Source organism: Hippichthys cyanospilos, chromosome 15, assembly GCF_059441005.1.
Source record: "Hippichthys cyanospilos isolate Australia breed blue-spotted pipefish chromosome 15, RoL_Hcya_1.0, whole genome shotgun sequence".
Lineage (NCBI taxonomy): Eukaryota > Metazoa > Chordata > Actinopteri > Syngnathiformes > Syngnathidae > Hippichthys > Hippichthys cyanospilos.
Genome location: NC_142383.1, coordinates 3,455,434 through 3,471,671, shown reverse-complemented (window position 1 = coordinate 3,471,671; position 16,238 = coordinate 3,455,434). Strand labels below are relative to the sequence as shown.

Sequence of the window (16,238 nt, the reverse complement as noted above, 5' to 3'; positions counted from 1 at the left end):
AAAGCTAAAGCAGCATTTTATTTTATAATGCTGTTTTGACTAAATAATTGGCAGGAACCTGTGGGAAAATTGACCCAATTTTGTAGTTTGCATCCTTTAATATGGCTAAAAGTAACCAATATACTTGTCAAATTGAATTTGTTGAATTAAAAGGGCACGTTTGGCTTAAAGGATTTGTTTTGTTTTGTTTTTGCAAATATTTACAATGGAGGGGGGGTCCTTGGAAATGTTGCTTTCTAAATGGGATCTTTGACTCCAAAAACTCTTGGTCTATAGCAGTGGTTCTCAAATGGAGCTACAGGTACTGCTGGGGGTACTTGAAGGAACTCCAGTACTGGAGATTTAAAACAAACAAACATGCAAAAATCCTTTATTGAATGAAAAAATTGTTTCAGGAAAATATATGTTAATAAAACAAATTTTATGTTGAGTAGGTTACTCAATTTCATTATTTTAAAAACCCAGCTTGTCCCCCATACTAGAATGGTTCGAGCCAACTCTTCACGTGCCACCTCTCGTTACCTGTCATGTTAATGGTCATGTTAAAAACAGATTTTGAGTAAGATCTCAAAAGAGGACACTTTAAGTTGACTGTTGAAAAATATTTATTTACAAAAAAAAAATCTTTTTACGAACAGGTCCGACATTTTATTTTGATTATTTTTTTTGTGGTGAAATATGTATTGATTGAGTAAATGATTTATTGTTATTTATTAAATGCTTACTAATAATTAAGTTAATGGCTTTCAACAGAGCTCTACTGTAATCCCAAATAAGGACGCTTAATGTTTAATATATGTGGACAAACATGTATTTATAAACATTTATTTTTGTAAGCAGGGCTGACACTATGTTTTTTTTTTTTTTTTTGATGGGTTACATATTAATAGTAATTTATTATCGATAACAGCTGTCTTCTATGATCCAAAAGGTTCTTGTATTTAATAATTAAGACACTGATGGCATGTTTTAAGAATTTTTTTTTTAACCCAAAGATTCTTTGCACTGGTGAATGTGTACTTAGCTGAAAACATTTCACATTTTTCACTGAAAAAGGTCGAAAACCACTGGTCTATTGGATATACAGTCCCAGTGGAGGTTCTTGGTGGAAATAGAAGTGGAAAATCTTTAACTAATTTTCCAAGTACCTAGACTTACAAAAAAGTAACATATGTCATAAGTTTTATTTTTATGGGAAAAAAAGAATAGTTATTGAAAGAGTTAAATTTGATGGAGACATAAAGGTTGAATAGTTTGAAATACACACGACTACTCAATGATGGTTGTATAATCATGACTGCATTGATTGGTGCAAATATAACCAATAAGTGAATAGTCTTAAACGTAATGGAAGCCAATTTATTTGACAGCCTTAGTACATATATGTAACACATGGAAGTATCGTTTGTGCTTCAACACTCGCAAACATACATTCCCAATAAGTTAAACAGTTTAAGGACAGACTAATGTGCTGATATTTTGCTCAGATAAATAATTTGGAAGGAAAGCAAGCAATCGGACAATCCTATAGAACAGCAAATTAATAGAAAAAAACAAACACAATTAAGCATTTGCAGCACAGAAAACTTGTTATAGTGCAATATTCACCTTGTTTGACTGGGGAAGAGGAAAGGTATGGAATGCTTTTTTTTTTTTTTAAACGCTTGCAAAGCCATTCAACATTGGCAAGGATTTACATTGCACCAGCGGAAAATCAGGCAAAGAAAATATAGGTATTTCTTTCATTTCCGTTTGTTTCCAACTCACAGCTACAGCTAAAACATTGCAAATACAGCGGCGTCCTATTGGCAATAATAAAGGAAAGATAGCACTACTTCACAGTCCGAAACATCACCAGTCAACAGTGAGACGCTAAATGGCAACATATGGCATTACAACACTACACAGTGCATGATCCAATGAAACATCTTTACTAAGCAATAATAGGACTGACAGGATACAATACTGAAATACAAGAGGCCTTCTTTTGGAGAAAGAGAATTTAGCAAGCTTTTGGATGCGGCGGGAGGGGTGGACGTCATTGACTTGGCAGTCGGAGGAAGGATGATTCAAATTCACCAACTAACACGTCGGAGAATCATTACCAGTGTTGGGCAAGTTATTCAAAACTGTAACGCATTATTTATTTCGTATTATTGTCATTCCAAAGTAATTAGTTACATTATGATATTACTGTATTTGAAATGTAATGTCTTACTTTTACATTACTTTCACCACCATAACTGGAAATATGGATTTGCCATTGTAAATGGAGCTCATTACGCTCATTACACATCCAGTGGAATGACCTTAAACTAAACTTAAGGAAACTAAAACGTTCGAAATAAATATTATTGCTCCCGTGGACTTGTAAATGATGCGTGGATCGCTGGAAATGTCAAATAAAAATGTATTAAAAAACGACCTAAACAAAGTTATCCGCGCACCAGCACCAACCCAAGACAACCAAATGAACTGCATTCATGTTATCAACCGCTTCAATTATTATAATAAATTTAAAGGGTTTAGAAGCGTTTTGGGGACTATATGTTATAAATGCATTGTACCATGCATTACTGCCATTTGTACAGAGTAAAATATTAAAAATGTTTTGTGTGTGTAATGCCATTACACCACCACGTTACTGCAAATGACATAATTACATTACTTTTTGTAACGCATTACTCCCAACACTGACCATTACTATCATATACTCCATCTTGCATATATATTACCTCTCAGTCAAACTATAAAATAGTCATCAGTATCTCCAACTGTCACGACAAATTGTCTCTGTCAGCAACACTAACCGAACATAACGTGACGGTAGAAGCGTTTGTATTGTGATTTTGCATAGTCTGTGCTAATGCGCTGATTCGCAAGCCGAGCAGCGAATGTTTCAGTCAACATTTTGAAAGCAAAAAGGTCTTTCAGTAGAGTATCCAAACAACATTTTTTTTTTTTTTTTTGGGTGGGGGGAGCTAGCTCTGAAAAACATCCACACGGGATACAAACACAGTTAACAGTCCAGACAAGTCCAAGCATGCTACTTGATACAAACATCTCAAATGGACAGCGGGGGCGACTCCTGTCAGGTTAAATAGATTTATTTATATATATATATTGCATGTTGACTGATATGCTATATTTTACAACTTGACGGCACGTCCCTCCTCCACCCGCTTTCACTACACCGACAAAAAGCAGGTGAACCAGGGCGACCAACAAGGATAGCTCTACTTTTGTCAATTTTTTTAGCATACAGTACACGTTTACATTTTGGTATGTTCCCTTTGAAATGGCCATCGGTTATGGATATTTAAATTCGGTTCTTTCATTGCATCCATTGCAAAACATGAGAATACTTGCTTTTACGCTTTTGTTTAAACATATATTTTTTGTCATCTTTGATGATTTTTCTTTTTTTTATTCTCAAGCAAGATGCATACACAAGAAAGGATGACGTCAAGGTGAAAGGAAGGAGGATAAAGATTGGTCGATGGGAGGATTTTTAACTTGTCACTTCCTCATCTGGTTTGTTCATGGCCTTGAGCTGTTCCAGTAGGCTGGTGGGGGTAAAGATGTTGGTCGAGCCTGAGGACACACACAAACACATAAAAAGCCCACAGTTAGGTATGCGCTTTAACACGGACACAGAGGAAAAATGTGTTTTCAGCTCTTGCTATGAAAGGACTATTTCCAAGGTGTTGAGCATGGAAATAGAAACGACATAAATTTCATTTTTAGAAATGCTCATTTGTGCCGTCATTTACTTTTGTCCTTTTATTTTACAACTACTTGATTTGCATCTTAAATATATCATCTTTCACGGAGTCAAGGAACTGCCTGTGTTGAGTAAACATTTTTGACTGGCAAACATTATTTGCAAAGATAATTAATGGTACTTGTAGGCCAAATGCTGAAAAAGTAGCATTTTGTTCATTTGGAACTACGGGGGGAAAATGCCAAACAAACATAACACATACATACAAATGACTAAAGTTTACCTAATTGTTGAACGTATTGATACAAACTAGGCCAAATGCTAAAACAAACAAACAAAAAAAATATGCAAGTATGCTATGGAAGTAGGAATTCTTTAAGAATTTCCCAAGTATCCTAGAATTTTAACATAGAATATATGCCATAAATTTGATTTTTAAAAAAAAAAAAAAAAAAAACAACAAAAAACAGAATTCATCGTGAAAGGGTTAAATTCATCTTGTGGCACCATTTTGGCCTTGGCATTGCTACCTTCCAATTGCATGGACTTTTATTTAGGATGTATATGAGTGGATTACTCACATATTTTTTCTATTTGCAACATTTGCTATTTCTGCTTATCCCACAAATTAGATCAATGTACATCTGAAATTATGCGACTTAAACGAGACTGCTGTAAATTCCAGGCTACCTGCCGCTATATTTTTCTCACACTCAAATGTGGCATACGCAACATAGTTGTGTGTGTGTGTGTGTGTGTGGGGGGGGAGGGGGGGGGGGTAACTAGACACCAGGGGGGGCAATCTGCACCAATTTCCCCTGGTAGGCTTTCATTTACGTGTGTTACTATTGTGTTGATTCAATATTCGAACAATCTGAAATTGTCTCGCTATGTTAAAAATATGTTGGTGCTGCTCTAATGTTCGGGGTGTGTTAAAGACATGATTTACTGTAAATAGGCAGTTTGAAAAAAAAACAAACTAAAAACAAATAAAAAAAAAAATCATCCATGTACCATCTTAATGTGTACATTTCTGATGTTACACCCTGCAGCTTATAGTCATGACAAAAAAGATTTTCTTTTCAATTTTTGTTAGTGCTGTTTATAATCAGGCGTGGCTTATCGTCTGAACTTTATGGTGCATGCACCAGACACACTGAGTGTGTTACTGCAGGTAACATTTGACCAAGAACAGTGGTTAGCTTGTCTTTAAAATGTTATCTTAAAGATAGCATAGTACAGGTTTTTTGATGAATTTCCATTCTCATGCAGAAGAGCAGAGGAGAATAATCGTGTGTATGTTGTGGCCTATAGTCATGATGTCCTATTTACTTTTGGCTCACCGTTGTCCCACGATAATAAGATTAGTTTATATACATTAAAGGTGAAGTTATACAATATGTCATTATGACATTAGAATTACTTTTAAGAAAGTATGTCCAGATGTCCAGGCTTGTTCACCAACATGTTCTGAGGTTACTGAGGAGATGCTAAGCATCAAAATGATTTTAAAATGTATTTGAGCCAAAGGAAAATTACTTTCTTTATCTTTTAAGGCCTTCACATATGGGCATTACAACTGTTTCCATATGAACGCACACAAATTACTGCGAATGCCCATTGTACTATGGATATAATGCTAAAAATGTAAAATGGACTTTCAAGACAGCTGAAGACACATTTCATTCTTTTTTTTTTTTTTTTTAACTTGACAGGTGCAGGAATGGAGTAAAGCAAACATCTTGGCACATTTGGTTTGGTCTAATCAGTTTCACATATAACTGTGTCCAAAATAACATTTGATTTACTCCTCATAGACAACAATATTTGAACTTGCGTTGTTTGTTTCTACTGCAGAGCTGCATGTCATGCTACTTTTACTTTAACTTTGTTTTTGTTGTTGGTGGTGTACAAATTCCAGAATATGACCTAAATAAACAGAAGCAGCAAGTCTAATTTTGATTCGCTCTTTAAACACACTCAAAGGGAATTGTTTGACTCTGTGCCTTAGAAACAAACAACCTGTGAACGGATTAGTAACTAATTACAACACTAAACTTCTTGCACATGGATAAATCTAAACCCAAAGCGTATAACAAACACAAAAAGGAGCTGTAAGTAGTTGATGGTCATTATTGTGTGTTGAATGTAAAAGACAGTATGCGCCGGAGCAGACATACTGCCGTCTGATAAACCATAAATGAAAATTTGTTCGTAAATGATATCGCTTTAGCGGCTACGTTAACGATGGGAATGATGGACCGTGACGACATGTTCCTTTTACAGATGGTTATTGACATGGGAATGATTATTATTCATGGCCTGCTCCAAGGATGCATGTTTGTGAAGTGTAGTATGTATTTATATACAATATACAAAAAGTTATTGTATAATGTCAAAACAATGGTATACCGTATTTAACGTTACTGACTGACTATTGATGAGCTTCACTTGCTCTCAATTCATTTGAGTTAGCAAACTTGGCAAAAATGGAAGTCAGCATTTTGGTGCATCGTATCTGCACAAATCACTTGGAAAGTCTCAGCAGTTGTTGAGTTGTCATCAGGTGCTTTATAGGCCAAAAATAACCTTTGACTTTCTCTCACGCACACATTCACCTTGACTAGAAACAGTCCCTCACAAAAAACTCACAAAAACAACTCTACTTCACCAAAGGAAACTTAATAATCCAAAACAAAAAACCTCACATAGAGGGAAAAAAAATAGTCTGATGTACCTGCGTGTGACTTTTCATCGTTAATCTAAGTAAGAGTCAACACAGTGGTCACAGAAATAATTTGATTGTGAAAATACAAAATTTAAAAAAAAAAGAATATTCCGGCTTCTTCCAACACTACAATAACATGTATGGCAAGTGTATTGGACATACGAAATTGCATGACTGGTTGTTTGTGTGCCATCAACAAACAAACTAATTTTGGGCATATTATTATAAATGACAACATTCTTACAAAGAAAGTACAATTTACAGACACTTGTGGGTCACATTTTACAGAGGGACAGAACACCGTGCGCATTACAGACAGTGACTGCTCTCAGTTGAAGCCACAATTCCTTCCTCACTACAAAATGTACGAGAAAATACGGCCAGAGGTGGCACCAAAAAACAAAGACCAAGACAAACAAAGCCCAAATGAATGAACCATATAGGATAAACTAAATCAGTTCCAAAACATCATAATTTCGGGTGTGTGCCATGGACTGGTACCCGGCCGCGGACAGGCAGTTGAAGACCTCTGCGAGTCTAATTAGCATCAACAGTGCTGTTTTTTTTTTTTTGTTTGTTTTTTTAAGGATCACTGTTAAGATTTGACAGTTTTTCACTACGGACAGCAGGAGGTGCAGCATTTACCATTGTTCGTAGCTAGAAAAAACATGACAGCCTCCTGAGAAGTGCCACCCTCCATGTAATATAATTTAATAATAGCTAGACCTACGATTATATTTTTAAAATTCTGTTGGTCGTTAAGAACACATTTACTTGCAAGTTTTTGAAATTTATAATGATTTAATTTATTCCTTTTTAATGAAAAAAAACGTTCTAAATTTTACACAGTGTCCCTTTAACTTGTAAGCAGTCAGAGTACTTATTTTAGGGTTCATAAGTAGTCACTGTGCTGTTGCGTGACATGATGCATACCACACAAATCATGGCTCACAGGAAGCAAGTAAGAGAGTTGTCTAGGGAGATTTTAAAAAAAAAAAGAGAGAGAGAGAAATATTATAAAACCATCTTCAAGCAGCTTGGTGCTTCTTTGACTGGAGTTCCGCACATTAGTCTGAAATGTAAGATCCCCAAGACTTTACCCAACCAGAGTGGACTTGGTCACAGGAAGAAAATTGATGACAAATTGAATGGATTGATAATTTGAAATGTAGCAAAACAAAAATCCAGGAAAAACCTCCAGAGTCCAAGGTACTGTACATGAGTATTAGATGTCCAAAATGGATGCCTCTGTTAATAAATAATAAAAACGTGAGACTGGAATATGCCAAACTGCATGTTGACAAGTCACAAATCTTCAAGGAGAATGTCCTCTGAATAGATGAGACAAAACAGAAACAGAAACACCAGCTCTTTGTTCTCAATATGCAAAAATTAAAGCATGGCAAGAAAAGAACACTGACCCCCTGTGAAAAATGGAGGAGGCTCAGGTATGTTCTAGGACTGCTTTACTGCATCGGGCACAGGGTGTCTTGAAACTGTGCCGAGTACAAGAAAATCCTGAGGCAAGGCACACCAGAAGAAAGCTGCGACTGCTACGCAGTGTCACAACGCTTGGTCTCACTCTTCCAGGATGACACAAAACAGAACTCGCTTTGCTTATAATCACAACGGTGCCAGGCTTGCTGGTGCCTATCCCAGTTGACTTTGGGCACTAGGCAGGGGACACCCAGGACTACTTGCCAGCTAATTGCTGGGCACACAGAGACGAACGCATCCAATCACACCTTAGGACAATTTAGTATGACCAATAAACCTGCCATGCATGTTTTGGAGTTCATGGAGAGTGTGTAAAGGAACATTTATTTGATTACAGTGAATGCCTCAAATGGTTGTGCATCAAAATATAAAGTTAGGCCTGTTTCAAATGGTCCTTTCCTTTGTTTGTCTGATCACTACTGTTATTTATCATTATATTTTAATCTATAGCATTGTTACTTATGTCAGATTTAAGTTATTTCTGTGACCACTGTTTTTTTTATCTTTTTGTGTGTGTGAGAGAGGTGAATGTTATTTTACGCCTATGCAGCACTTGGCATCACTGACATCTATTTAATGTCTCATAGTTGTTAGTTTGCTAAAGCATATCACATGGAGCAATGCTACATAGCCACGCTGTGTCAGCAGAGACGCGTCACACACACAGGCAATCCTAGAGTCTAGGTGTCGAACTCCAGTCCTCGAGGGCCGGCATCCTGCATGTTTTACGGTTTTCTTTCCCCAGCACACCTAATTCAAATGATTAGCTTATTAACAAGCTCTGGTGGCCCTTCAAAATGATCCCAATCATTTGAATCAGGTGTTTTTGAGGGGAAGAGTTTGAAAAACATGTAGGATACCAGCCCTCGAGGACTTGAGTTAGACACTTGTGTCCGAGACGAAAAAAAATGCAATTCCTGCGTTTCCTTATCACCTAATTGGTACAAATATGTAACAGCACCCTCTGCTGACGAGCCATAGCCCATGTGAGCATGGGATGGATTACAGCACAACATCAAGTGAGAAAGGAGAGTCTCCTTCAATGAACTTCAACCATGTCCTGAAAAAAAATCAAGGTGATTGTCGAGGCCAAGGGTTTATTAGAAAAATAAAGAGACAGTAAAAGAGTGATAATAAAGATGGATCCTGGGGTAGATTAAATCTGAAGTGAGAGGTTAGCAGTGAGACTTTTTATATTCGAGGGGCGATTTAATCCACCCAGCAGAGATGATAAGAGGCAGCAGGGATGGGGTTCGAACGACCTACTCAGGCATGGCCGCTCTTCAGCACGTAACTTTATCTTTATAGAAACTTAATTCTTATTTCCCATGTAGCTGTGCAGTCTAAATTTTTGTGTTTGAGTTTTGTCACACACCAAAGAGTCTCAGGGAGTATCTCTGCATGGCGTCTCTTCTACATTTTGTACTTTAGGAACTTTTGACTTCCTGCTCACAACAACTACACTTCAGCAATATGATATCCAGGCCCCTATGCTCTATAAAAACAAAATATGGCGTAAAAACGGGCCATAATGCTCAGTTTTGAATCATTGATAAAGACGTACTGCTATAACAATATCGTTATTTTAGAGCATGACTGGTTTTGATTGTTTTTTCAGACCAATGCCAACTCTAAAACAGACCACCATTAGTCTGCCGAATAAATGTATTTAAAAAAGTGAATAATGTCTCCAACAGATAACAGGAACAACAATGCACACCTTCGTGCAAAACAGTGCAGTACAGGGAACAACTAAGATCCTGAGCAGAACACTCAAGCTCCTGGATTTTTTATATATATATATATATATATATATATATATATATATATATATATATATATATATATATATATATATATATATATATATATATATATATATATATATATATATATATATATATATTCTAAAATTCTATTTAAAAAAAATCTATTTTCATAGATTCCTTGAATCTTTTTGCCCTCCATGTATCAAAAACCGCATCAGTCCTCGGTTTTCAACTGAGTTCCAGTAAATATTTGTATGACAAACATTTTGGAGTCTTTCTGTGCGATATATTGATGTATTATTATGTATTACCACCAGTGTTGGGAGTAATGCATTACAAAAGTAATGTAATTAGAGGTACTGTAATGCATTACTTTTTGCTACAATGCAGAAGTGTAATGCATTACACACAAAAAAAAATCTAGTAATATTTTACTCAGTACAAATGAGAGTTTAAAGAATGCATTACGATGCATTTTTAACCTGAAAGTTGTGTTTTTCCCCAAATTTGCCAAAAACACTGTGAGATTGGAGGAGAAAAGTCTGGGTTATTAGTATCTACTACAGTAAAGATGATTGTGGCAGCAGCAGATGACAGTTTGAATATGCACAATACATACACAAGATTGACATACGCCCATTACTCTAAGTTGTTCAGAGATAAATCGAGAATATAATAGTTGCACATTGTATGTGACAACTAAAGAGCTGTATTAATTTTGGACTTAAGGCAAACTTTCACTAGATGTGTAAGAGCATAATGAGCTACATTTAAATGGCAAATCTATATTTCCAGTTATGTTGATGAGAATAATATAAAAGTAATTCAATACTAGTGCAATGCCTTATATTTGAAATACAGTAATATTGTAATGTAACTAATTACATTGAAATGACAGTAATAAGTAATAAATAATGCATTAGATTTTTGAAGTAACCTTGCCAACACTGATTACGACATTCACAACCTGAAAATGTCCTATGTCGGGACTGTCGTTAACAGAGGACCCCTGTATAACACCTAAAGTTAGTTGCTGGCATTTAGAAAGCATAAACGTTGGTAAAGCTCTTGCAATGGATCGCACATCAGCATCTGCTGTGCTGTTTTCAGTTGACCATACTACAGAGAAAAAAAAAAAAAAAACGTACATTTTTCGTAATAGTCCTATGTCATTTTATAGAGGAATTTAGACAGCCAAAATGATTGAACTGAATGGTGAGCAAAGATTTGTGTATACAAAATGATTTTGGCCAAATTCGAGGCGATAGTAGACCCTGACAGAGCGGCCCATGCAGTGAGACAAGGCCATGATGTACCCATCCCTGAGGGTCACAGAGAGGAGGAGGTGGTGGAGGTACATAAAACACTACTGAGTGATTTAAAAGAAGAACAAGGAAGCCCTTGTGCTGTTAAAGTTCAGAAAGGGCTTCTTGAGTGGCTGCCTTTACTTTTGTTCTGCGTGAATTCTCTCTCCCTCCCTCCCAATCTGTCTCTGCCTCACTCGTCTGAGGCGTCTGCGTCCTCAAAGGACACCCTAGTGGACTCTCGGAAGTCGGGGTGCTGCAGATCCGATAAGAATTTGGTGGGGGTGAGCATGTGGGTGGAACCTGTAGGAGGAACAGAGGTGGCTTCACCACTCATCTTTCAACACATGCCTCATCCACTCGCTCCAACAGTGTTTGTTTTTTTTTTCTAAACAAAAATGAGGTGGGCTTTTAAATTATGTCATCGTCATCGTCGGTCTGTCATATTTTCTCAGAAAATATGAAAGCTAAACGTCACAGTCTTCACTTCAATCAACCAAATTAAGTAGATGGTCTTAAAACAAGATTTACTACTGGTAATCAGATCACAAACACTGGTGCATGATCCCTCAGATTAGGCTGCAATAAGCAATCGTGTCTGCTTAAGGAGCGTACACATCAAATAGCATGCATGTTCAATGTGTGCTGTACAGACTAGTCTGCATTTAGCAATGACATTTACTGGTTGAATTGTGCTTCAAATTGTGTTTAATCTTTGCAGTCTTGCGGTCTTTGCATTTTCTTAACCACTTGGAAAAACGTTTTAAGTGACGGTTATCTAAAACAAAATTCACATTTGACCACATGTCATCTGTCACATACACTACGTGTAAAAAGCAAGGTTTTGCTGGCCTCCTTCAGTGAGGGGGTGTTGCTCATTGAAAAGTACAATAATGACCCTTTCTCCCTTCATTGTATTTGCTGCATCTGAATGCGCTTGCACACAGCCAGTTATTTGTGGGTGCATGTGTGTATGTTTGCTGCGAGTAAAGACTGTGTCTACACTACCATGCACCTAAGAATACGGTCGTTTAAATGTTTTCTGCAATGTGGAAGATTTAACTGGGTGAGATGAGTGAGAACCGTTACCAGCAGTGACATGTGACACAGGTAGTGACTATTACAACATTCTCTTAAAATGAAGGATAAAATCTACTGTTTTGTTGGTCTTTTCCAACCATTTTTGTCATTTGGCAGTCCGTCAGCAAAATATTGGTCCACAGTCCGTCTCTACCGACAAACTGCCCACCTCTGCAAACACACAATTTACTTAACTTTTCACAGAACACACACATTGAAATATATACTTTTTCACATGTTGCACAAGCAATAGGGATGCAGAGAGACAGAAAAAGAAAAACACTGGTGAGGTTGCAAAGACAACAGTTATAAAGACAGGAGCTGAAGCAGAGCAAAACAGGAACATACAAAAGAGCAGCACAGAAAAGCATTAGGACATCAAATCAACAGTCCAAAGAGGCATGACATTTAGAGCTAATACAACATAAGGCACAACACAAAATAGACCTGCTGTAAAAACGTGAGTGTGATTGGTAAAGTGTGATTTTTAGTCTAAAAACTGTCCCACTTTGAAAATTACTGCAATTTCCCTCTGCGTATTATTACCTTGGCAGCCTGCCGGACCCCTCCAAGAAAATATTTGACCCAAAGGAGTTGCGGCATGTGACCACCGAACTCAGCAAGTTTTCTGGGGGAAATTTGTTGCTGTAAGTTTTGAAAACTATTTGCTACAATGGCACAAGTGATTAAGTACATATACTGTAGACGGCTTGTATGATTGTCAGTATTCATATCCCACAAATAATTTATTATTGCACAATATAGCTTATATTTTTGCGCAATATAGCTGATATTTTTTTAAATACATTTCATGCAACTGTTTTCTGGGTTTACAGTCGCAAGCTAAGTCATGATTGGTTGTTACTTGAGCCCTTGGTTTCATGTGATATATAAAATATGTTTTCAAAGGTATTGTACATTAGCTATAAAATTAATTACAGACAAAAAAAATTACCTTTTCAAATGTCAAAATAAGTAAAGTATCCTTTTAAGGGTCGCTTTAGAAGGGTAATGTTGACTTCTTATGGTATATAATATTTGCAAGTAGTAAACAAGGAGTGATAGCTATCTTATTCTTATTCACATTTTAATTTGGGGATTTGGGGTAGATAATAATGTGTATTTCCCTTTGATTGCCCTTTACCAATCCAAAATATTATTTGACGATGTAACTGTGTGGTTAAACATCGCAGAGTCATGTTCGTAACTTCACAAGGCCAATTTCGTGATCCAAGCCCCCCCTCCCCATTTGCACTACTCACCAATGATGGCTTCCCACTTTCCATTGGCTTGTGTGACCTCATAGGCGCAGCGCATCTCGCTGAAGGACACGCCCCCAATGATGAAGACCATGACCCTTGGGCCGGTGCGGTATTCTCCGGGTGTCTTGTTCTTGTGCCAGTGTCCGTAACGGGCACTGCCAAGGAGCAAAAGCGTGTCACATTTAGTGGATTCTTTAATTCGTGATTTATTGGTGCATAATTAGCACTTGATACAGAATCTACAACTCCATGATAACACTAGGCACATTTGCACCATTTATTACTGTATGATGTCTATATGAAGTATCTTGTAATCTATTCATCATGTCACTGAAGTAGCTGTTTTATGATTAATAATGATGTTTGCCCTGTTTTTACTATTTTAGACAGTGATAAAAGATTATAATACAATTGATGTTGTTGTTATATAAATATATATACCATGATTAGATTTTCTTCCAAGCTAAAATGTGGTCTAAGCAGAAAAAAACCCAAGTGCATCAAAATGCCTGGAAAAAAAAAAGAAGCCACACCTTATTTTATCACAATTCCACTTAACATGGCAAAAATCTTTTTCGTTGGGGTCATCAGATTGTGAAATATGTCTGAAACTATCACTCAAAACATATGGTACATACATATTTCTTTACCTAGTGTTTTAACATTACTTTACTCATTGTTATTCCTTACAAACAATAATTTGGCCAAAATTTGATTAGGATGACCCTATTGTCACTTAATATGGGACATTACCACAGCTCATCAGCACCTACTGACTTTTGAAATATTGATTCGGGCCTCATCTCCTCTACAAAATTACTATTGATCTCTCACCACCATTTATTGTGATTAAATGTGTGTGTGTGTGTGTGTGTGTGTGTGTGTGTGTGTATTTGTGTGTGTGTGTGTGTGTGTGTGTGTGTGTGCATGTGTGTGTATGTGTATGCATGCGTGTGTGTGCGTGTGCATGCGTGTGTGTGTGTGTGTGTGTGTGTGTATATATACCTGACAGCAGTGGTGCTGAAAGAGGCAGAGGAACGGGTGGAGATGTAGGGGTAATGCTTAGTATCTAGCTTATCATCAATGGCATCCTACAGAGAGACAAAACTTGTAAATGATTAAATCCACACGAATAAATGCAATAGACGCAGTTAACTTCTTCAGAATCTTGTTTAACTTGACAGAGTAACACAAGGTAAAAATCTAATAAATGCATAGAGGCAGCGTTTAAATGTTTCATGAATCGGCATACTATAAAGAATGTTCGATACACTGATAGCACTTAAAACAGAATTAATAAGCCCTAAAACAGTCGAGGGCTACTTCTGCAATTTATATTTTATATAGTAGGTCACTGTGTAAATGCTAAAGGTAGTTTTTTATAGGTATTTTGGTTGAAATAATAGTCAAAGAAACAAGACTTGTTGGTGATTAATCTAAAACTGCTTGATTAAAAAGGACTGACATGACGCGTTGTGAATTTATTTGAAACACACCTCCATGATGTCCTTAACCAGCGGTGTCCAGCGAGACAATTGATAGGTCTGCTCACTGACTCGCTCCTTCCTGTCCAATTTCTTGCCTCGACGGAGTGTTGACTGAGAAAAGGAAAAGCTTGTGAAAATGTGTCAGATGATTGAAAGGTAAAACTGACAGAAGAATCTTATTACACTACAATCTATATTTCAAACAGCACTAGTGAGAACAAGTAACAACTCCAGTTGTGAAACAATTGATCTATTTTCCTATACGTTACCATATTTTAAGTACAGTGGAAGACATTTTTCAAACTTTATCTATTCTTTTTTTTAACGCTCTGTATAAAAAATGCGGTGTCTAAGCAGCACTGTGGACTTTGTGGTTACCATAGCTACCACACAATTCTGTGTCAGATGATTAAAGCCGTATGTGTTACCAAGACACCAAAAAAATGATGTAAACCATAAATGGTCCATGTACTCAAATAAACAGCACGTTTATCATCAAGTCATTTTCTCAGTCGACTTGAATGTACTGTATAAAAAGACAGTAATGCAAAGAGGAGTCACAAGGACAGAGTTACGTCTGTAATGATGGGGACTCCCAGATGAGCCATGTTGGTAATGATCTCACTGTCTTCAGGGGGAATCTGGGCATGCTGGATAAGCTTATTCAGGTTCTCCTCCGTTATGCCTACAGGAACACATACACATTACGTATTAATATTACAATATAAAATGACCTGTGCACATTAAGTGTGCCATTAGAATTTTTTACATTAGAGCGTAGGGCCAGGCTGGGAGAAGTTCCGATTGCTTTGTTGTGTTTGGGCCGTTGAAGAACCCATTGCAATTTGCTGAGTGTCATGATATGTGTTTTTGGTTGATTTGGTTCTGATTGGAGTATTTTTTCAGACTATAAACCGCACTGGGAAAAATTCAGCAAAATTAGATTTTTCAACTTTTTTTTTAATACAGTCATTGTTTAACATATTTTCAGAGCTGTTTCATAGTTGTTCCACAAATAGACAAATAGATACACACATTTGTTTTCCTGGTGGACTGTCCTGCACATTAGCTGCACTGGGCTTGAAGATGCAGCTTATGGTCCGAAAAAAAACCCGGTAGTTTTGTCTCAGGTTTTTTTTCCCTGTGTCTATTCTTGCCAAACTGTTTTGTTTCCACCTTTTCTTCTAAGTCTTGTGTTTACCAATTAGCTCCCGCAGCCACTTGTGTCTTGTTGTACATGTATTCTAATTGTCTCGTCATATTTTCTCTTGTACTATATTTAGTTCTCTGGGTGTGTTCCTGCAATTGCCAGTTTATTGTTTTATGTTTCTATCAATTGATACGTCCCAGGCATGATGATTGGATTGTTTTCTCTACAGGGTCTTAA

The 16,238-nt window shown here is 36.8% G+C and overlaps 1 protein-coding gene across 2 annotated transcripts in view; it reads right to left on the bottom strand.

Moving 5' to 3' along the window:
- Positions 1–1,345: 1,345 nt before the first annotated feature.
- Positions 1,346–16,238, bottom strand: part of stxbp1a (syntaxin binding protein 1a) — a 31,975-nt gene continuing 17,082 nt past the window's right edge. The window contains exons 15-20 of one of the 2 annotated variants that reach the window (XM_088434842.1): positions 15,427–15,536; positions 14,861–14,962; positions 14,370–14,455; positions 13,365–13,519; positions 11,167–11,325; positions 1,346–3,594 (exon numbers count right to left, since the gene is read on the bottom strand). In XM_088434842.1, the coding sequence (XP_088290968.1) occupies positions 11,216–11,325; positions 13,365–13,519; positions 14,370–14,455; positions 14,861–14,962; positions 15,427–15,536 (563 nt within the window). In that variant the 3' untranslated portion in view covers positions 1,346–3,594; positions 11,167–11,215. The remainder of the gene's footprint in view (positions 3,595–11,166; positions 11,326–13,364; positions 13,520–14,369; positions 14,456–14,860; positions 14,963–15,426; positions 15,537–16,238) is intronic. The other variant, XM_088434843.1, reaches the window with a different exon arrangement.